The 23948-nt window shown below is 38.9% G+C and overlaps 2 protein-coding genes across 2 annotated transcripts; one reads left to right on the top strand and one right to left on the bottom strand.

Annotated features, from left to right (window-relative positions):
* On the bottom strand, positions 1 to 19409 carry LOC107564884 (catenin beta-1-like). Its single transcript, XM_016250056.1, has 15 exons — positions 19406 to 19409; positions 19234 to 19311; positions 14097 to 14393; positions 13529 to 13782; positions 13204 to 13442; positions 11273 to 11474; positions 10147 to 10291; positions 9945 to 10048; positions 9816 to 9842; positions 9062 to 9400; positions 8792 to 8950; positions 8497 to 8616; positions 854 to 1004; positions 425 to 546; positions 1 to 135 (listed from the first exon to the last, which is right to left on the bottom strand). Exons 1-15 carry the CDS (start codon positions 19407 to 19409, stop codon positions 16 to 18), a joined length of 2361 nt encoding a protein of 786 aa, XP_016105542.1. The 3' UTR covers positions 1 to 15.
* Positions 19410 to 20652: 1243 nt separating this feature from the next.
* On the top strand, positions 20653 to 22382 carry LOC107564883 (zinc finger BED domain-containing protein 1-like). The gene is made up of 2 exons (XM_016250055.1): positions 20653 to 20894; positions 21936 to 22382. The coding sequence occupies exons 1-2, from the start codon at positions 20775 to 20777 to the stop codon at positions 22380 to 22382; spliced, it is 567 nt and encodes a 188-aa protein (XP_016105541.1). The 5' UTR covers positions 20653 to 20774.
* The last annotated feature ends 1566 nt before the right edge of the window (positions 22383 to 23948 follow it).

Raw genomic sequence — 23948 nt, 5'->3', positions numbered from 1 at the left:
TGATGAAGCAGTGGATTAGTGAGTATTCACACCCAGATGCTGAGAGCTGATCTCATTTCTGATAATGAACTTACCGTCCTGTCTGTAGCCCAGAGGCTCTCCCTGCACACCGATGTCCAGCCCTAGATCTCCAGTCTGCAAAGATATGCAAGCAAGAGTTGCATAAGAGAAACTCTCACTTCAGCCTCAAATTCAGCGTATATCAGGACTGAATCAGTTATACTAATGCTTTCAAAGTGCTTGAGGCTCATAAAAACAATAATACTTTGGTTAGAAAGAATCACCTGCCCAATAAATTCACAAATATAACACCCACACCTGGCATAACTGATTCTGTAATGCGCTGGGAATTTATAGGCTTAATCTACAACAGGGCTCTGTGCCAGCGTTGATTGCAGGATTTAGCAGAGATGAGCCCCCTTACCTCGTTCCAGGTCATGGGCTCAGTTCTGAACAGAGAGCTGGTGAGCTCCACAGACAGTCGTTTCTTGTAGTCCTGGGGCTTATCCTCAGACATACGGAACAGAACTGCAGCAGCGTACGTAGCTGTGGGCGAGAGATAGCAACGTGAGTGACCGAGAAAACATTCAAGCCAGCCCTGCTCACCCCAGCCACTGCCTCCAGTGGAAATCCGTGCATAGCTGGGAAAACAAATCTGCATAGTGTTCTGTATTCATGCTTGCTTCTCTGCGTTTATTCTGTGGAAGTTTAACTTGTTTCTTCAAACTTTGAGACATCAGTAGGCAGTGAGACAGTGTGTTGCCATTATATTTAACTGATGTCTTTCTGCATTATTGTGTGGCGGTCGTGCTTGCACATGTGCTGCTTATTAAAATGGGGCGTGCGCACTCACCAACACCCTCGTTTCTAGAGTGGAGGAGCTCTGTGAGAGGAGCGGTGGCTCCTTCTGCCTCGATGGCCTCAGCTGCCTCCTTATCCTGAGCCAGCTCACACAGTACACCTGCAGCTACACGCTGGATGTTCTCGATGGGAGAATACAGCAACTGCAGAGAAAGACATTTCAGACAGACTGACATTGGGTCTAAGTTCAGAAGATGTAAATATAGCACCAACTTAATGAAAGGATACAAGAGTCATCCACACTTTAATTTACTCAATTCACTAAAAAAGACAATGTAACAGTGATAGATAAAACTTCAGAATGATAGGCAAAATGAACAAGAAAGTGAACAATCTAAAGATAAATAGAATACAACAGCGAAAAAAAAAACAATGAAAAGCAGACCGACAGAATAATAATCAGAACAAACGATAGAAAACAAACAAGTTAACAAGTGAAAGATAGACAGATCAGTAGACAGATAGAATGAATAAAAGACCGAATGAAGGATAGATAACTGGAACGATAGAACAAACTAGGGATGTCAATTTTCGATCATTTCCATGATCGATCGTCGTTTAAATGAACGATTAATCTATCTATTAATCGTTAACCTTCATGCTGCAAAATGCGTCTTATTGCAGTGGCACGCAGTTACCGGCATGACAGGATGTGCAAAAGCCACTCAAAGAAAAGAAAAAAAAAGAAGCTTTTTTCACCCAAATTAAAGGGGTTTTAGTCTGAATAAAATGCTAGTAGCAGGATTGTAAAATGAATAGATGTGATTATGATCATTTGATAAAATTAAGAGAGTATGCCATACGTTTGAGATCATTTTACTTTGTTTCCTATCCCGGCACGGAGACCACTGAACGCGCCTCTCCAGTTTCGTGGTGCTCGTTGTTGTATTTTAAAACACAATTGCAATGTTTTTAACTGACATTATGGCATTTAAAATAAAATTATCCCAAACGTAACTGTGGCACGTGTAGCTGTGCTGCGCAGTCAGTGAACCGCTTCCATCGGCACTGCTGCAGCAAAACACACTGTTGCTCACGTCAAACATTTTTATGTAAGTATTATGACCAGTATTTAATTTGATCCTGCTGGATCCTGTTCGGGAAAATGTCAGTTTGTTTTATTTTTGCGTTCCGGTAGGCCTATTTGTTTTTAAAAATCCAGCATTTACAGCGCATTAGATCGTGACAGTGCATGCGTGCGTGCATACGAGGACGGTTTTGGCTAGATGTATTTGGAGGTTATTGCTCACGTCTCATTCGGCACAAATCCAAATGTTTCCATACTCGCAATGTATTTGAATGTTAAACTATTATAAATAATGCAAACTAGACTTGTACTTTACATGCATTCGCATATAAACGGAAAAGATCATCAGCGTTGCCTCTTCACTGGAGCAAAAACGTCCTTGGCATAACAGCAGAGTGGACCGGTATACTCCGGTCTATTTAAACTGACCAGTGCAACCTTTTATATGTTTGGGTGACTATTTTATTTTGATGATAAACAGACTGCGATGTAAGTTTGAATTGCTAGAATATGTGGGGTGTGTGCGCGTGCGAGGCACCAGTGTTCTGTCGATTTGTGCTACCCTATCAGATTTTGCTACCTCCCATTAAAACATCATTAGTGTAGTACAATTCGACAACGAAAAATGCTACCTGTAAAATTATGGTTTATTAAGGTCTACACCTACCACAACCCTAAACCTACCCTTACAGTAATGCAAATACTAGAGCTGTGTATCACCAGCAAAGTCACGATACGATACGTATCACAATACAGGACTGCACTGAATTTCACCTCAGCAGAATTTAGTAAAACAGCTGTTTATTAAACAGCACACTATAGTGCAATTTCTAACTATTGGCAGAGCAGGCAGTTGACTAGGGATGCAACGATTATAGATTTTGTTGGTACAATTATTGTCGGAGAAATAATCACGATTATGACGATTATTATGCATTTATTAATTTCACAATTATTATTGTCTAAAATCACATGGACACTCTTTAGATAAAGTGTTATTTATTGCTGCCTTTAGAAACAGAAATAACACAGTAACCAATAATACAGCACAAAATAATAATAATAAAGACAAACAAATGTCTCTCTCTCCAATTGGAATTAAAAAGGTGACCTCTGCTCTGTAAACATGTCAGTAGTTCCCTTTTGAAAATAAACTAATGAAAATAGATCACAAAAGTATTTAATGTTTTCAGTTTGTAGATTCTTTACATTTCTTTTGGACCTGAGGCAGAAAACTGGAAACATGGTGAAAAAAAAAATCTTGTTGGTTTTTGACTTATGCATAATACTATAAAAGGGATAATATAAAACAATGTTATTGTATTATTAATAAATAATATATACAATGTTAATGTATTAGGCTACTAATATAAGACTATTAACTTTATTTATCCCACAGGGGAAACTATTAATAATCAGGGGAATAAACTGAACTGTCATTGTAATCAACTGTCGTCCATACATTCATTTTAATAATTTTGATTAATAATATGATTTTACATGTGGCCTGAGAAAATCATGTCTATTATTTTGGTTTGTAAGATCGGAGATCGCACGTGTACAAACATTCAGGAGGACACAAAACAGATAAAGGACACAAGAACACAACATTGTGAACCCTGCCCTGTGACTTGCACTCCCCACCAGGTACAATATTCTGATTGTTTGCATCTTGTTTTTAAGCCCATAAATAATGCACTCGTTCTGATAAATTTATATTGTAATGTACTCATTCTAATACATTAAAAAAGGTTATCATTGCACAAATTAACACAATCTCTAAGTTAAAAAAAATAAAAATAAGAAGAGTTCTAAACTAATGCTCTGTCTTCTGTATCTAACTCACACACGCTCAGTCACTCACACAGATCACGTTGCACTCAGACATTCAGGAACAAACTTTTTAGCGCTGCCCCCGCAATTTTATCAACTAAATAGCTTAATCACTCAAGAGCTACATTATCTTTCTCCACAAGGAGCTGGCAACATCATTGTATCTAACGTAATTAAAGCCACAGCTTCACTGTTAATATAGAAATGCGGCAAAACGGTGGCAAATTATACATACACAGCCTTTCTCTCTCTTTCTCTCATAAATGAACACTTGATGAATTACACTTTTCTGAGAATAGAATATTGAAGTGGAGATCGCTAAACTGCAAGCTAACCGGTGTTTTCAGAAAGCAAGCGCGTTTATCCTCAGTGGAGAGAGAGTGCGTGCCAGGTTGACAAAGATAAGTAGCACACTTAGCAGATATTTCCGTATTGCGCAAGTGGGAGGCTCTGTTTCGGGGATTACGTCTCTTTATATCAGGCAACCCAGTTGTGCTCCTCTGCGGCCAGATTAAACCTTGTTGTAGCCTATATATTATGCTCTATTCATTATTTTTTAGAAACCTCACACTTCTACTCAATTTTAAACGTTGTTCTTGTATTCAAATTAAGCGCCGTCCACTGCTGCACACGTGAAACAATATCGATACAGAGACAGCTGCCTAGATAGACTATCTTTTCTTGTAAAACGTGACAAGGTCGCGAATTCGAAAGTGAAAGCATCCGAAGCCCTGCTTATAACACAGCAAAAGAGGAACTCCCGTTCACAAAATTACAATCACAAATACTGAAGAAAAAGAACAGGTTGAATGTTAACCACTTTCATTTCCATACATCTATAAACTATGATAAGTTCATCATGTTGTAGCAAAAAAAATTTAAAAATGCGACCAAATCATGTGCTCGTGCGACCAACTGAGTAAGTTAGTCGCAAAAGAGCGACCAGTGGGAAGTATATTTTTTAATTAAGCGCCGTCCACTGCTGCACACGTGAAACAATATCGATACAGAGACAGCTGCCTAGATAGACTATCTTTTCTTGTAAAACGTGACAAGGTCGCGAATTCGAAAGTGAAAGCATCCGAAGCCCTGCTTATAACACAGCAAAAGAGGAACTCCCGTTCACAAAATTACAATCACAAATACTGAAGAAAAAGAACAGGTTGAATGTTAACCACTTTCATTTCCATACATCTATAAACTATGATAAGTTCATCATGTTGTAGCAAAAAATTTTTTAAAAATGCGACCAAATCATGTGCTCGTGCGACCAACTGAGTAAGTTAGTCGCAAAAGAGCGACCAGTGGGAAGTATATTTTTTAGCATTAGTTGAGTTTTTTCCTTGAGAAAATTTGGCATGTACTGTACCTTATATATATCCAAAATAAGTCCTTAAGTCATATTTGGTATATTTTTTATTTTTTTATGAAAACAAGTTATTTTTATTTTAGGTCTATTACTTACATATAGTCACAGAAAATAATGTTTGTGAATGAATACGTTTCGTCGTCGTCTTCATTGACGAAATTGACACGGCTTAGTTGAGGCATCAGCCTTTAGTGACATCATTGAATGCTCTGGGAAAATGTATAGTCAGTGTCGGTCACGGCTCCTTTTAATTGCTGTTTTGAATACAGCAATTATTTATTTACAAATTATAAGCTCTGATTATGACAATTGTGGTATAAAAGCTTTGTTTATTAGAGGAATAACTGGCTAGCTCTAAAATGTTACATCGCAACCATGCTTTGGATGCCGTACGAGCCCATATAGCCTACATTTACGTGTGTTTGTTCAGGTTTGCCGGTTGGTCACGAATTTCCACAAATTCAATAATATTTAGGCATCGTTACAGTTCCTAAATCCTCACCGTCTAACCCTCTAATTTCACAGGTTTATTTTATTGTCATTCACTTTTCTCTTTATCTCTTACTGCGATAAACATACGGGAAGGGAAATTAAAGATTTCATGGCCATGAATTAAGAATTCGTTCGATTTATTAATTTGTTCCCTCATTTTAGTTAAATCATGGGTTAAGGAACAAAATTAATGAAACGTGGACAGTGGCCACAAATTAATAAGTCGTAGTAACGATCTTATTGAATGTTGAATCTATTGAATGATCAATAGAGAAATAGAATAACAGAATATTAGAACGAGCGATAGATGATAGATGACTGATAGGTGATAGTACGACAGAACAATATATAGAATAGAAGGAATGATAGGTAGACGGGAAGGGAAATTAAAGATTTCATGGCCATGAATTAAGAATTCGTTCGATTTATTAATTTGTTCCCTCATTTTAGTTAAATCATGGGTTAAGGAACAAAATTAATGAAACGTGGACAGTGGCCACAAATTAATAAGTCGTAGTAACGAATTAACAAGTTGTAGGAATGAATAGTCTAGCCTATCTGTCCTGTGTCCCGCAACCCTGCAAAGCGCAGAGTCCGATATGAAAGAATTATCTGGGGAAATGACTTTACTACATTTCTATTGCTTTCCATGTTGAAGGACTTTGTGTTGTTTCTATTTTAATGTACTTTTAAAGTTTAATTGACATTAAAAGCTTAATTTGTAAGTTATGAATGAATGATGATACATTTATATACCGTCACGTTCGCACGTGTTTTGCGCATGAGCCGCACGCAGCGCAAAATTAAATTTAATCTATTGCATCTCTTATCGACAATTAATCGATCATCGAATAATCGTTGACATCCCTAGAACAAACAAAGAATGATCAATAGAGAAATAGAATAACAGAATATTAGAACGAGCGATAGATGATAGATGACTGATAGGTGATAGTACGACAGAACAATATATAGAATAGAAGGAATGATAGGTAGAACAATAGAAAAACCAAGCAAACAAATGGACAGACAGAATGCACAGTATACAGAACAAACAAATAGACAGAAGCAAGTGAATGAAAGTTCAATAGACAGAACAAGCAAACAAATGAAAGACCAACAATGATCGAACATGATAGAACTAATGTTAGATAACGTGATAGAATGATAGAACAAATGAAAGAAAGATAAATAGAATGATAGAAAAAACTATAGAAAGGATAGAACAAATGAACAAACAAATGAAAAAGATCATTAGCCAGATAAATCGACAAGGCGAAAGATAAATAGACAGACTGATAGGAAGAACGACAAAATAACAGACAGATAACGTGAGCTCTCAGTGACTGACCTGAACAAACAGTGGAATAGTGTTGAGTCCTCTGATGACAATTCTGTTGTGAATGTCTCTGGCTAGAATGTGCAGAGCTCCAGTGCAGCCCTCCACAATCTCCTCCATACGCACACCCTCCTGAACACAACACACATGAAAACCTCATTGACATCTATTCTGCAAGAAAATCACTGAACACTCTTGCTAATATATAAATGGATTAAAGCATAAATTGGGCATTACATTTTAATTTCAAAATGAAATTTCACAACAGCTGCCTTAAAAGCCAGTCGATCATGTGACCGTGACTCACCACAAACTGCTGCTGTGTTCCACCCATGGAGGTGCGTCTCTGAGTGTCCTGATGGGCCCTGACCAGAAGCTGCACCAGGCGGGGAATGGCACCCTGCTCTCTGAGCGGGGCATGGTTGGCGGGACACAGTGCCAGGTTACGGATAAGCCCAACTGTGGCCTGGGAGAGGATAGAGTAATAAAATAAACCTTTATGAAAAAAAATTATTTTCTTGATGCACAATGAAAGCCACTAAAAGACAGGAATGATGATCTCATATCAATTCCATACCTTAATGAGTGGCCAATGTGAGGGAGGGTGGAGCAATTTGACCACCACCGGCAGCCCATAGTGCAGCCGCACTGCATTCTGGGCCATCTCTGCATCCTGATGTCTGGATGTGAGGTGACGGAGAGCGCAGATAGCAGGCTCTGTGATGTCCTCTCGGTCTCCAGCACGAAGAACAGTGCGCACAAGGGCCTCGATGCCGCCCACTTGGCACACCATCATCTTGTTCTTGTAATTGTTGCAGGTGAGGTTGGACAGTTAGTTACTACATTTCTATTGCTTTCCATGTTGAAGAACTTTGTGTTGTTTCTATTTTAATGTATTTTTAAAGTTTAAATCACATTAAAAGCTTCATTTGTACATTATGAATGAATGATGATGCATTTATATACCTTCACCGTCACTCACAGCCGTTCGCACGTGTTTTGCGCATGAGCCGCACGCAGCCCAAAATTAAATTTAATCTATTGCATCTCTTATCGACAATTAATCGATCATCGAATAATCGTTGACATCCCTAGAACAAACAAAGAATGATCAATAGAGAAATAGAATAACAGAATATTAGAACGAGCGATAGATGATAGATGACTGATAGGTGATAGTACGACAGAACAATATATAGAATAGAAGGAATGATAGGTAGAACAATAGAAAAACCAAGCAAACAAATGGACAGACAGAATGCACAGTATACAGAACAAACAAATAGACAGAAGCAAGTGAATGAAAGTTCAATAGACAGAACAAGCAAACAAATGAAAGACCAACAATGATCGAACATGATAGAACTAATGTTAGATAACGTGATAGAATGATAGAACAAATGAAAGAAAGATAAATAGAATGATAGAAAAAACTATAGAAAGGATAGAACAAATGAACAAACAAATGAAAAAGATCATTAGCCAGATAAATCGACAAGGCGAAAGATAAATAGACAGACTGATAGGAAGAACGACAAAATAACAGACAGATAACGTGAGCTCTCAGTGACTGACCTGAACAAACAGTGGAATAGTGTTGAGTCCTCTGATGACAATTCTGTTGTGAATGTCTCTGGCTAGAATGTGCAGAGCTCCAGTGCAGCCCTCCACAATCTCCTCCATACGCACACCCTCCTGAACACAACACACATGAAAACCTCATTGACATCTATTCTGCAAGAAAATCACTGAACACTCTTGCTAATATATAAATGGATTAAAGCATAAATTGGGCATTACATTTTAATTTCAAAATGAAATTTCACAACAGCTGCCTTAAAAGCCAGTCGATCATGTGACCGTGACTCACCACAAACTGCTGCTGTGTTCCACCCATGGAGGTGCGTCTCTGAGTGTCCTGATGGGCCCTGACCAGAAGCTGCACCAGGCGGGGAATGGCACCCTGCTCTCTGAGCGGGGCATGGTTGGCGGGACACAGTGCCAGGTTACGGATAAGCCCAACTGTGGCCTGGGAGAGGATAGAGTAATAAAATAAACCTTTATGAAAAAAAATTATTTTCTTGATGCACAATGAAAGCCACTAAAAGACAGGAATGATGATCTCATATCAATTCCATACCTTAATGAGTGGCCAATGTGAGGGAGGGTGGAGCAATTTGACCACCACCGGCAGCCCATAGTGCAGCCGCACTGCATTCTGGGCCATCTCTGCATCCTGATGTCTGGATGTGAGGTGACGGAGAGCGCAGATAGCAGGCTCTGTGATGTCCTCTCGGTCTCCAGCACGAAGAACAGTGCGCACAAGGGCCTCGATGCCGCCCACTTGGCACACCATCATCTTGTTCTTGTAATTGTTGCAGGTGAGGTTGGACAGGATTCCAGCAGCACACGTCACCACATTGATATCATCTGAACCAAGCAACTGGACCAAGGTACCCAAGAGCCCCTCCATACCCTCCTGTAGAACAGAAGGATCCAGAGTTGAGACACGCTACTTATTTAAACCCAGAATTTGCATCCATGACAAACTCGATCCAGAGGTGTTGTTTTTTTTTTTTTTTAGTCCCGCACACGACTAGCCACAGCCATTCGTAACATTTTACTACACGTTACATGAGGTTGTAAGCCTACCATGAGTGGGTAAACGGTTAAATACAGAAAATCATTCCAGAAATGTTTTGATAATTCAGGAATTCTGATGCCACAAAAACAGCTGGGTGAAATGTACACATAGCACAGGCATTACAACCAAATGTAGCATTCGTTCATGCTCCATTTTTTTTTCTTCACAATTTGATGTCCTAACTGTGTGGGGTCAGAGCTGGCTACAGGCCCTAACCCCCGTCACAGACAAAGGCAGGAATGACTGTTACCTGCACATCTACTTCTGCTAAAGACGTCTTCTCCATGGAAACAATGGGGAGACAGAAAGAGAGGGCTCATGTAGGAAGAACAGAAGACAGCATAAAAGAGCTGAAGGAAAGAGACAAATGGATCAGTACCTGTTTGGTTGCAGCATCCGAGAGATTCCTCAAAGTCCACAAGCAGTTCTGTACCAGTCGCTGACTGGGGTCTGTGAGGTGAAGGCCAAGTGCTTGCATGCCACCTGAAAACAAGACAAAGCTTCCATGTTCAAACCATCCTAAATCAGCTCCCACCTTCCACTACATTATACTGGAGTAAACCAAAGACAAAGGGACTCACCAGCCTCAACGATGGCTGGTTTGTTACTGGAGCAAACAGACAGCACTTTGAGCACTCGACTGGTGGTCCACAACAGTTTCTCATATGTGTAGGCCCTCATGATGTTGACCAGAGCCTGTGGGCCTCCACTGGCCAGAATGATAAGCTGAAAAGCAAAATATATTTTTTTATTATTATCAAATATACTTTAAATTATAAATGTATCCAAGTTAACATTTTACCATCCATGCTGCACTGCTCAAACTTTGTTAATAAATTACTAAGGACATTGTGTAAATGAAGTGATATACACAAAGTACTACAAGTAATATTTTTGGGCTATATAATACTCTATTAAGCTAATATTATAGCTTAGTGCAATTGTCAAATCGGAATGATCGTGATTTAAATATGAGCTGCATGTTTCAGAGTGAAGTGTGGCACATTTACAATCAAGCTCATGATCTAGTGTTTTCAGTGTCTTGGAGCGTCTCAGTTCAGAGTAAATGCTGCTGCTCCACACAAACTCCATCTCTGCATCTGCTTTGGGTAGCTTGTAACATGCATGCGCTAACAATCTTCTCAAACTTGAACTGAAAAGCACTTATAAACCAGCTGTTGTCAACAAAAGAGGAGCTTTGAATTTTGTTTTTGTTTTTCTCCACCAGAATAAAAGCTGGATTGTTTAACATTTAAAAACGAAGAAATTCAGAAATATTTAAATATCTTTATTATTATTACTAGTAAGTATTGTTATAAATGTTAGTTACTATTATAGGCAAATAGTGCAGTTCTGCAAAAGAGCACAGCAAACCTAAAGCTTTAAAAAAAAAAAAAAATTTAATCTAAATTTTTATCTGAATAAACAGCCCTACAATAGTCAGACATCCAGTGCCAAAGAAAACATCAAATACACTTTATAAGTTATTATAAATAGTGTTATATTTATAATATGTATCGTGTATAATATATAGTGTTATCAAATACACTTCAATTCCAAATATAGCAGGTATTTTGTTGCACTGCTAGACATGAGAAGATCTGATGACAAGATTTTTGAAAAATAAATATAATTTGTAAACAAGTGTGGTTTTGGCCAAGAACGCTGCTGTGATGTGCCTATTTTTGAGAAGCTTTTGCCTCTTACTTTGCTCTCCTGATTGCCGTATGCCAGAATCTGAAGGCAGTCTGTCGTGATGGCGAGGAATTTGACGTTTGTTTTGTTTAACAAGGCTACCATTTTCTGCAGGCCTCCGGCCAGACGGACAGCCATCTTGGCTCCTTCCTGGTGCAGTAGGAGGTTGTGTAGAGTTGTAATGGCATAAAACAGTACGGAGTCCACTGGGGAACTGAAGAGACCACAGCAATATTAATTAGAGCCATAGATAAATAATGGGACTCAAGCTTAAGCACACAGAGCAGGTCGAAGTATGACTCAGCCTGCTAGTCCTTGAATTCCAACACAACACAATTACCCTGACTCAAAAGATTCACAGGATATAAAGCCGTGGCCAAAAGTTTTGAGAATGACACAAATATAAATTTTCACAAAGTCTGCTGCTAAAGTGTTTTTAGATCTTTTTATCAGATGTTACTATGGTATACTGAAGTATAATTACAAGAATTTCATAAGTGTCAAAGGCTTTTATTGATAATTACAATAAGTTTATGCAAAGACTCAGTATTTGCAGTGTTGCCCCTTCTTTTTCAAGACCTCTGCAATTCGCCCTGGCATGCTGCCAATCAACTTCTGGGCCACATCCTGACTGATGGCAGCCCATTCTTGCATAATCAATGCTTGGAGCGTGTCAGAATTTGTGGGTTTTTGTTTGTCCACCCGCCTCTTGAGGAATGACCACAAGTTCTTAATGGGATTAAGGTCTGGGGAGTTTCCTGGCCATGGACCCAAAATGTTGTTGTTTTGTTCCCCGAGCCACTTAATTATCACTTTTGCCTTATGGCAAGGTGCTCCAGCATGCTGGAAAAGGCATTGTTTATCACCAAACTATTCTTGGATGGTTGGGAGAACTTTTTGTTCATTCTTTATTCATGGCTTTGTTTTTAGGCAAAATTGTGAGTGAGCCCACTCCCTTGGCTGAGAAGCAACCCCACACATGAATGGTCTCAGGATGCTTTACTGTTGGCATAGCACAGTACTTATGGAGGCACTCACCTTTTCTTCTCCGGACAAGCTTTATTCAAGATGCCCAAACAATCAGAAAATTCATCAGAGAAAATGACTTTACCCCAGTCCTCAGCTCCAATCCCTGTACCTTTTTGAGAATATCAGTCTGTCCCTGATGTTTTTCCTGGAGAGAAGTGGGTTCTTTGCTGCCCTTCTTGACACCAGGCCATCCTCCAGAAGTCTTGGCCTCACTGTGCGTGCAGATGCACTCACACCTGCCTGCTGCCATTCCTGAGCAAGCTCTGCACTGGATCCCGCAGCTGAATTAACTTTAGGAGATGGTCCTGGCACTTGCTGGACTTTCTTGGGTGCCCTGAAGCCTTCTTCACAGCAATTGAACCTCTCCCCTTGAAGTTCATGATGATCCGATAAATGATTGATTTAGGTGCAATCTTACTAACAGCATTATCCTTGCCTGTGAATCCCTTTTTGTGCAAAGCAATGATATCTGCACATTTCATTGCAGGTAACCATAGTTAACAGAAGAAGAACAATGATTTCAAGCACCACTCTCCTTTTAAAGCTTCCAGTCTGTTATTCTAACTCAATCAGCATGACAGAGTGATCTCTAGCCTTGTCCTCATCGACACTCACCTGTGTTAATGAGAGAATCACTGACATGATGTCAGCTGGTCCTTTTGTGGCAAGGCTGTAATACAGTGGAAATGTTTTTGGGATTAAGCTAATTTTCATGGTGAAGAGGGACTTTGCAATTCATCTGATCACTCTTCATAACATTCTGGAGTATATGCAAATTGTCATCATAAAAACTGAGGTAGCAGACTTTGTGAAAATTAATATTTGTGTCATTCTCAAAACTTTTGGCCATGGTTGTAGATCCGCATGATGATCGATATTTGTCTGTTTAGAAATAGAGAACATGAAGAACCAACCCAAGCATTTTGACAAGGGCAGGAATGCCTCCCGATTTGAAGATGGAGAGCAGGCCTTCTCTGTGGTGGGAAAGATTGTGCAGGGTGCCGGAGGTGCAGCGTGCCGTTTCTACATCACTAGTGTTCTGCATGGTCCTCACAATGGCTGACACCATCTGTGGGGATCGCATGATGGCGTGACGAGAGGCCTCCTTCTTTGAGAGCTGGTGCACCATCACAGCTGCCTTATTTACCACCACCTGATGGAAAAAGTAGAAATCGAGCCATTAGCGCACTCTGACAGTGTCACAGCACTGGCTGTTCTTGACAAACCATCCGTTCTAACCTGATCCTCATCGTTCAGTAGTTTGGTGAGTTCTGGAATGGCGCGGGTGGCCAGCTCTGCATCATCCTGGTAGTTAATGAGGTTGACCACGGCATGCTTGAGCATCTGTGAGGGCTCGGCCAGGCGCTGGACATTGGTAGGGTGGGCAGAGTCGAACTGTGTGGAAGGTATCTGCATGCCCTCATCTAGAGTCTCAGGAAACATGGCCGCCCGGACTCTCTGGGCTCTGGTCATGGCATATTGACCATCAATGTCTACAGAGAAATCACAGTACTATATCAAGCAACTGTCTTATGCACAATTAATCAAAATGACTATAAAGGTCTGTTATGTCTATTACTATAATGCAGTGATTGTTAATCCCATACAACAGATACAAGCAAGCTAGAACAATAAGCAATTGTGTCAGCATTGTGTCTTACGTAAACCAATGTGAGTGCAGTTTCCCGTTTAAAAAAGTGAATTGTGCATTTTCTATTCCAGACTTTTTTGACCCAACCTCACATTAAGAACATGAAATCCTAATTTTTCCATAAATTCAACACAGGAGAATAGAATCACCACACACCTGCTACCTGCTCCTGGTTGAAGGACTGGTTAAAGCCCTGCTCCCACTCATACAGCATCTGATTATCCACATCCTCATCCTCTGGGTTGCCCTTGCCGCTCAGGGATGGGGCAGTGGTTGTGGCCCCAGAGTGGATACCTGAGTCCAGGTAAGACTGTTGCTGCCAATGGCTGACTGCAGCCTTGCGATCCGGCTCCATGGCCATGTCGAGCTCCATCAAGTCAGCTGCACATGAAACATTATAAAAAGAGATAATCGAATAGATAACGTAAGCAAAGTAGTTTAAATGTTTTGCCACTTGCTTGAGCAACTTAATATATAAATCTAGAAGTAAATGCAAAAGTAAAAAGCATTGAATAATGTGTTGCTTATATTTATTGAGTTTAAACATGTATGTGAAAGATTGTATTACTGTACTGTGTAAAAAAAAAAAAATTACAATGAAAAAGCATTTTCAGTGACAATGTTTGGATTTGAAATCAAACTAATGGATAAATGTTGTGTTTGTGGTAAACAGCCATGGATCAGTAGCGGACTCCTGTGTGAAAGCTGCTGAAAATGTGCTTTTTACGGTTTTGTCTTGCTTTTCAAAGAGAAAAAAAAAATCAATTACAAAAAAGCCATTTTTGCGATTTCAATCGTCATACAGTAACCAGCAACAATCAACCCTTCCTCTTCTCATTGAAGATATGTGATGCAGCCCTAAACAGTTGCTTGTAATGAGTTTTGCGTCTTTCTCCGACAGTTTAAATGCTTCCACACTACTGACGTGTGTGCCTCATAATAAAGAGTGCACGCCTCTCCCTCTGCGCAGGTTGCTATTTGATCGCGTCATATCATTTTTCGGTACAATTTATTCTGTCTTTTTGCTTATTCGGCCGAACACCGAAGGAGCGTCTTTTGCTATTTTCGGTCGAATAATTTTGGTTGCCGAACATTGTGCATCCCTAATAAATGATAAAAAAGAAGGCTTTAAAAAGATCAGTATCGGCAGATACTGCTTTCTGTGATCGGCCTCAAAAAACCTGACCGGAGAACCCCTAAAACTTAGCTAGGCTATTTTAGTTCCCCTCACTCCACAACAAATCCTTTCAAGTAACAGTGTTTAAAAATATAAGAAGCTATAACTATATAAAAGACGAGCCAAAACGAATTAATTTAGGCTAAAACGAAATTGAAACCAACGTTGGGTCTCTCATTCGACACAAAATCAAATGTTTCCGTATTCGCGATGTATTTGAATGGCAAATTATTATTTATTATGTAGCCTACTTCACTCGCGTTCCAATATCCATGTAAAACAAAATGTTTTGCATAACATCACGGCGGTACTGTGATAACACTTAACGGTACAGATTTTACTACATATTTTCTTACTACATAGTTTTTTTTCCATATGTTTTACTGACTATTTTATTATGATAATGAACAGGCTGCATTGTCAAGCTGTGCGCGTATACGGCGCTGGCGCAATCACTTGAATTATTTTCATTCTAACAATGGAAGCAACTCATTCTTTGACTACTCTTAAGTCAAAGAATCTGAATTGTAAAAGGTTTATTTGTGTACATTCTCAATAAAAACAAATCTTTGTGCTTTTGTAAAATAAGCCTAAAGAAAAATAGGATGCCGCTTTCTGCCGTTTGTTTCCTTTCACGCAGCACAAAAATGAATCGAAACTCTGCATACTAGGCTACTTGTTGCACAGTTTCTTTATTTTTCTTAATTTATTATTTAAGTACAAATATGTTTCTCGTATAGGCCCAGGGCTTGACGCTTACTTTTCTTTTTAGGAGCACTTGTGCTCCTAACTTAAAAAATTTAGGAGCACGTTCAAAATTTTAGGAGCACCTTCTAATCAATAATCCAAAATGTTATCAAAAAGTAGCCTTCCCATTACGAGGTAATATTTGACTCCTCTAACTTTATTAAAATTGTCATCTTTTGTCAAATTCTTAAAAATGATATTTTATACGCTTTTTAAAAATTGTAATTAAAACGACAGAATAAGAGTAGAATAAGAAACAAGTTAAAAATCAAATGAAATCAGTATTAACAAAATTAATTTGTAGAGGTGGCACAGAAGAACACAAAAGTGGCTTGATGTACTTTCAGACATTTAATGAGGTTCAGAAGTGGAATGAGTGCAATTAAATCCATAAATCCATGATGATATTAATGTTTTAAATATAAAATTTTGAATATAGAAATATTAAATGATTTAAATAACTGAAAAGATACTTTAAAAATGAAACTAAAACTGCCAGCAGGTGGCGGCAAGTCACTGATTTTTATCACTGAATCATTAATTCAATTGATTCATTCGAACGGCTGATTCATTCAAGAATGAATCAAGTGACTGTCTTTATGAATGGTTAATCATGAATCACTGACTCACTAGATTCGTTTAAAAAAAAAAAACGTTCATAAACGAAACACCGCTGTGTTTGAATGGAGATAAGCAGCGGCTCCACTGTGTCTGTTTTAAACTATTTTTGATGACGAAATAGAGCAAAATCAGACAATAGTGTTATAGTCAGACAATGTAAGTCACTTAATATTAACTTCTTGTTTATTGAATTGTATTAAATCAGTATCACATTTACAAACTGTTAGAAACAAATTTCATAGTCGCACGTAGTAGTTTTCAGTCGCAAATGGTCGCACTGTCGAGCCCTGTATAGGCCTATATATATATATATATATATATATATATAGCCTTGCTTTATTATGTTTTTCTCCGCTCGCAGAAGCGCTGCAGGTGCGTGATGTGATTATGACCATGTGAATCCTCATGTTCTGTTGTTTGCTGCTTTTTGCACATGTAAAATTAATCCCCGGGAAACAAATGTTAGTATTTTTAACGGGTCACAGACACTTAACCTTTCCAATTTAATTCAATTCTAATGTAAAATCATCTTGTTGATTAACATTTAACAATCGGTTAACGAGCATCAGTTGTTGGTTAGGAAAAATAACCAAAATGAACATCCCTAACTGAAGTATATAAAACATGTAAATGACATCAAGGTATACCCAGCTGACATAGATGACATTTTGTTGATTTTGTGAGAATAACTTGACATTCCTGGTGCCTTGAAAGTATCAGTTATAACTTCGAATGCTCTCAAATGACTAAAATCGGTTTCAAAACATACATTAGCTTTTTCTATCAAAAAGTGTCCATAGCTGTAAAATTCATAGCTGTACAATTTCCTGCTATTACTGCAGGTACTGAAAATTAAAAGTTATTTTTGCATCTACTTAAAAAAAAGCTTCAATAAAAGAAGGGCAGCCCTAAATATATCAGGCCTCACAATGAGATGTATTTCTGGGGGGGAAATATAAAAAAATATCCATATAGAAAGCCTGGGGGAGTCACTCCATCACAAGCATGACAATAAAGCTTAAACTATTAGTGTCACTCCAAACATCCAACCTCAATCTCCTCCAAGGCATGAGGGTTTTTAACACATTCTCTAGCAAAAGAGGCGCTAAAGGTTTAGATGACCTTCAATAATGTGCTCAGCCAGAAACGTCATCAGAAACGAAAAGCCATCACAACAGCTTCAAAATGCGCATGATTTAGTTTGTCGATTGCCCATCAATGTCAGCAGTTAACAACTACTGAAGCAATATTGAATTCAGTGTTTCAGTCTAGGGGGCCCCGGTCTCCTTTCCTTTTGTAAGGCCTCCTCCAAAATTACCATAACACAAGCCCCAAGCCCACTTCCTTTATTCAGAAGTACAACACCCCTCTCCAAGTCAGCAGGCAGAATGCAACCCCTCTCCGAGACGTCCAACATTCACATGTAGCCTTGAGACCAAAACTGGATGCCCTTGTCTCTCTATTGTGTTGGTTAGCAAAACATACTGTTCCTCTCAGTCAAACAGCTCTTACAAAACACTAACAAGTTGCAGCATGTGGAAAGGTCACTCGGTAGACCGTTTCGGCTAGTCCTTGTCAACATTTTGCTGTTCCTGTTCTGGAGCTGTTAATTCATGTGGAACAGCACCACAGGATGTTTAGCTTTATGACGCAGCAAGGTCCTGGCAATTATTCAGAGAAAAATAACTTTTCCAGTTCATTGGGCTCTCACGCATGCACTTTTGTCAGGATTTGGCTTTCGAAAGCAGCCTCTTCCAAGTTCAGGAGCTGAATTAGGTCAAGTAAGGAAAGGCTAGACTGGAATACAGATGTGTGTTGTGTTGCACACTGTCTATTATGGACAAACCTCAACTACACAGACATAATGGGACTTGCCTCTCTAAAGACACCAAGTCAGTATAGCCTACTTTACACTTAACTGCACCGCAGCTCAATAGTGAAGCCAAAAAGCAGGCCATGTTGTTTTTACAAATGGAAATCTCACCTGGACCAAAACAGGTGCCAAAACAAACCCCCGGCCCAGGAGGAGAATGGAAATGACACACCAAAGCCTATAAAAATCTCAATTCTGTGCAGCTCTGTCTCAAAATGACATGTCAGCTCTATATTGTTCTATATCAGTATTGTGAATGCAGAGCATGGAAAGTGTGTTTGATAAGGGGATGTGTAAAACAGTGCTGCTGTGGCACTCTGCCTGGGGCTGCCAAGAGTTTCACAGCAGTCAGCCAGTCGCTCGGTCTACGGTTCACAACATCTGGAGTCAATAGGAGAGATAAAACCAGCAGCATACAGGCCTTAACCCCCCTGCAGTATTACTGCTCTCTGTTGCATGCAACATGAGGTGCCAACTGAGCCTCACCCTCCAAGAAATCCCACACACAAGCTACACTCAAACAGTCCTCTTGCTCACAGTCAGTCAAGATGATGCATGGAAATAAGTCCTAACAAACTACAGGTTAGTCTGGGTCATTGATGAGGTCAGGCTGGATGTATTTAGACAATCGGTTTTCCCTTCCAGATGCTCAGTCGCTGGGTTATACAATCATCTGAATGGACAGTGTGAATACAATCATGAAGAGCTGCTGGGTTAGCTCTTCTAAATTTTACTCTAGCTGAACTCCACTAGTTTCTTTATTTCACAGACATACTGGCTTGGGCATGAAAAACCCAACCCTAATAACCACATGCATGCGTTTTTCACTGCCTGGCCAACATGCACATCTGAAATCAATCTCAATGTTTTGGTACCTCTACTAGGTGGAATATGGGTGGAGTTGGCCACATAGAAAAAGGGTGGGAAGAAAGATGCATGGTCCGCATAGAACTCTAACAGAGAGGTTACTAACAATGAGCAGCAAATAAGCACTCATTACTCGAAGCCTGAATTTGACTTGGAACCTGTCACACAAATCTATGTTACGCATACGTAGAATTTCAGACTCAGCGTTCTTAGGAAAAGCTAACGTCTGCATCACAAAACAATAGCCTGGACTAGTTCTGCACGAATGAACAGTAAGAGCAGAATGAATGTGTCACACGTTTTAAACTCAATAAAATGGTAAAATGCATATATCAAGAGCATGCTCACAGATGAAAACAACAGTGAACAAAACAGCATTGGATGAAGTGGATTAGAGCCCTGCACGGGCCTCAAATATAGGCCCTAGCCAGTCTTTTTTCCCCTTCTCCCAAAACAGCTTATACAACCTGTTTCAGCTATTAAAATAGTTCAGTTTTGTATGTAATGGAAAAGTGATTATATTTTGTTTCGTTTTTTAATAAAGTTAATTTAGAAAAACGTTTGGAGCATTTTTGTGTTCGTTAAATGTAAGTTTTTGGTTTTTAAAGTAACGCCAGCGGACAGCGGCAGACAGTGAGCTGATCATAGCCTATGTTTGATCAATTTAGCCTTCTCAAATCATCACGACTTGCCTAAAATAAAATCTATATATAAAACAGTTCAAGCATATCACAATGTTAGTTTAAATGTTTAACCTATATAAATGTGCGCTGTTAGACGCATATCTAATCGTTCGTGCGAAGAGTGGAAGCTAAAACGTGCTCTGCAGCACATGGAGGCACCAGGGTGATCACTTGCATTTTTTTCTAACAGTGGAAACAACTTAGAATATGCCGTCATTTTTGCTTATAAAGGTAAGAGTAATACGTCATTCTAAACTGTAAAGGGTCTACTTTTATTTGTGTCCACTCACAATATCAACCAAACGTTGTGCTTTTATAAAATAAAGAAAACAAACACTTTCTGCCGTTTCTGGCTTGAACAGGAGTGCTTCACAGTGATGAACCTAAACTCAGCGAATTGCCTCACAGACATGGTAAAAATATATAGAAAGCTTTAAAATTACTACTTCAAAACGAAATCATTCAAATCGAAAATAGAAACTCTTTCATTATGTAATCCGTGCATTTCTCTCTAAAGGCACATTCAATGAGGAGATGGCGAGTAATTTTTTTTCATCACCATAACTGATGGATGTCTAAAATATAAAAATAAGGAAAAGCATAAAACAGGCCAGATTATAATTTGCGTTTTATTTTATAATTCGGTACAATTTAAAAAACGCTTTAATATATACATCGAAGTCCTAGAATCCGTTAATGCAGCGCTGAAGGTGGTCACGGATTTTACGGATGCGCTGTCTTCCGAGAAGACAGTTACAGCGTCCTCTGTTAAACCAGTCCTACGGTTATTATCTGAGGATATTTTGCTCCCAACCGAGGAAGACACGGAGTTGACGCGCAACCTAAAAAGAAAAATAGTTAGCATCATGGAAGACAAATATAGTGCACCTGCAACACAGCAACTGTTGGCAAAGGCCACATTAATTGATCCAAGATACAGGGACATCAACCCCGGAGATGACGTTAAAGATGTGCTCCTGGAGGAGGTGCTGGCAATGCCTGATGAGCGGAGTGATGGCGGAGATGGAGAAGGTGCCATGCATACCTCAGCAGCTGGAGAGGGAGAAGGGGACGTGCACCATCTCCTCCTTCAAAAAAAATTAATCTCGCAGACCTGCTTGGAAAGAGAAAAGCACAGTCCTCCAATCCGGTCCCAAAAAGAATCCGTGCAGACACTGAAGTCGCAAGGTATTTGCAGGAGGAAGCCCTCGATCTGCACTCTGATCCGCTTGCCTGGTGGCGGGATAATCAGGCTCGATTGCTTCTTCTTTCGAAAGTTGCCAGAAAATATATGACTATATGCGCTACGAGCGCTCCCTCGGAGCGTGTATTCAGTGCGGAAGGCAACATTGTCACTCCGTTAAGATCTTCTCTGAAACCAGACAAAGTGAACATGTTGGTTTTCCTGGCAAGAAACTCGAAGACCGAAAAATAAAGCAGCAGGACTTGCCGATTCACTTAAGCGGCCCAGTAGTTTAACAATGATGTTCCTGATGTTCCCTTATGTTGCACTTTGAAAAAGCCAAATCAGATTCAAACACTTTTATGTTCCACTTTTAAAAATGTTGTTATAAATGTAGCCTTAAGTTAAATAATATTAATGATAATTTGCTGTTAAATTATTAAAAACTGTTCCATAATTAGAACGAATGTGTCACACGTTTTAAACAACAAAATGGTAAAATGCATATATCAATAGCATGCTCACAGATGAAAACAACAGAGATTAGAGCCCTGCACGGGCTTCAAATATAGGCCCAAGACTGTCTTTTTCCCCCTTCTCCCAAAACAGCTTATACAACTGTTTCAGCTATTAAAATAGTTCAGTTTTTTGTGAGATAGAAAAGTGATATTTAGTTTTTTAATAAAGTTAATTTAGAAAAACATTTGGAGCATTTTTTTGTTCGTTAAATGTACGTTTTATTTTTTATTTTTATTTATTTATTTTTTTTAAGTAACGACCAAGCGGCCAGCGGCAGACAATGAGCTGATCCTAGCCTATGTTTAAAGATGCGCTCCTGGAGGAGATGCTGGCAATGCCCGATGAGCGGAGTGATGGCGGGGATGGAGAAGGTGCCATGCGTACCTCGGCGGCTGGAGAGGGAGAAGGAAGTGCACCATCGCCTCCAGAAAAAAAAAAGAATTTTGCAGACCTGCTTGGAAAGAGAAAAGCACAGTCCTCCAATCCGGTCCCAAAAAGAATCCGTGCAGACACTGAAGTCGCAAGGTATTTGCAGGAGGAAGCCCTCGATCTGCACTCTGATCCGCTTGCCTGGTGGCGGGATAATCAGGCTCGATTGCTTCTTCTTTCGAAAGTTGCCAGAAAATATATGACTATATGCGCTACGAGCGCTCCCTCGGAGCGTGTATTCAGTGCGGAAGGCAACATTGTCACTCCGTTAAGATCTTCTCTGAAACCAGACAAAGTGAACATGTTGGTTTTCCTGGCAAGAAACTCGAAGACCGAAAAATAAAGCAGCAGGACTTGCCGATTCACTTAAGCGGCCCAGTAGTTTAACAATGATGTTCCTGATGTTCCCTTATGTTGCACTTTGAAAAAGCCAAATCAGATTCAAACACTTTTATGTTCCACTTTTAAAAATGTTGTTATAAATGTAGCCTTAAGTTAAATAATATTAATGATAATTTGCTGTTAAATTATTAAAAACTGTTCCATAATTTCTATTAAACTCAAAAGATATCTAAAAAAAAAAGTTTAAAATAAATGTAATTTTATTTGATTATAGTTCATACAATTTGCTGTTTTAATAAAGACGGCTTTATTATTATTCACTTCCATGTTCATTTACAAGCTGCATGCGTTCTTAAATAATTATATTTCCGCGGTGGGAGGGGGGGTTGCGATTAACCGCCAAACCACGGTGACTTGTTTCGTCTTCACCGCGGTAAGAAAAATCCCATACCGTCACAGCCCTTGCTTGGACTAAACCCACCATTCTTCTGTCATTAGTCAGTTCAACCCTCCTAGCTGGAGCTCTATTAGACCTCAAAGTCTATATGAAACGTTGCATTAAAGTGCCCCAATTATACCATTTTTAAGGTTCCTTATATTGTTTTGTGAGTCTCCTACAATAGGTTTACATGCACGCAAGGTCTTTCATTTCTCAAAATATGCATTTAATATCACCTCATTTTCCAACGAATCTCAAATTTTAATGTTGCGATTAATTGCTAAGGCTTTTATCACGGTATACGGTATTATCGCGATATTGAAATGTAGTTTTAAAAAAGTGCTGTCATAATACAGTATAACAGGTTTAATAACTTTTTTCTTACAACAAAAATAACTCAACTTTTAAATGCAATAAAGCATTTATATTCATTTAAATATAAGCAATTTATAAAGTTAAAAGTTTTACACAGATTAAAGTGCAAAAGAACTATAAAGACCAATATGTATCACTTTACAATAAGACCTCATTAGTTAACCTTAGTTAATGTATTAAACATTCACAATGCGCAATCGCTACATTTGCTACAGAAGTTATTCATCTTTGTTTAAAAAATACAAGTCTTAGTTCATGTTAGCTCATTAAATAACAGTTGTAACTTTCGATTTTAACAACCTGTTATTAAATATTGGAATACCTAAGATTAATGAATGTTCAGAAGAATTTTTCATTGGCAGTTTGTGTTAACTAATGAATTAACTAATGTTAACTAATGAAGCCCTAATGTAAAGTGTGACCGAACAATAAAGAATCAAAACACTTTCAAACAATATCTAGGGCATGTTGTGGTCCAGATTAAAATGTAAAAAAAGATTGAAAATAAATAGGCTATTAAGTCTAAATTTTTAAGTATTTGGCGCTGTGATGAACATCATAGCAAATACACAAATCTGAATGGCTGTTTAAATCATTTAAACACGATTCAGAAACAGAAAGTAGTGCAGCTGTTTTGTTTACAGGGTTTCCGGGGTAACGGCTGCATTTAAATGAATTATTATTATTTCTGCAGTTTAGTGCCATCTGCTGTCAGAGAGTGAAAGTGCGCTTTCATCCAGAGCGTCTCTCACA

This window comes from Sinocyclocheilus grahami, unplaced genomic scaffold (assembly GCF_001515645.1).
Source record: "Sinocyclocheilus grahami isolate Dianchi unplaced genomic scaffold, SAMN03320097.WGS_v1.1 scaffold968.1, whole genome shotgun sequence".
NCBI classification, from domain to species: Eukaryota; Metazoa; Chordata; class Actinopteri; order Cypriniformes; family Cyprinidae; genus Sinocyclocheilus; species Sinocyclocheilus grahami.
This window is presented reverse-complemented; position numbering and strand designations above follow the sequence as displayed.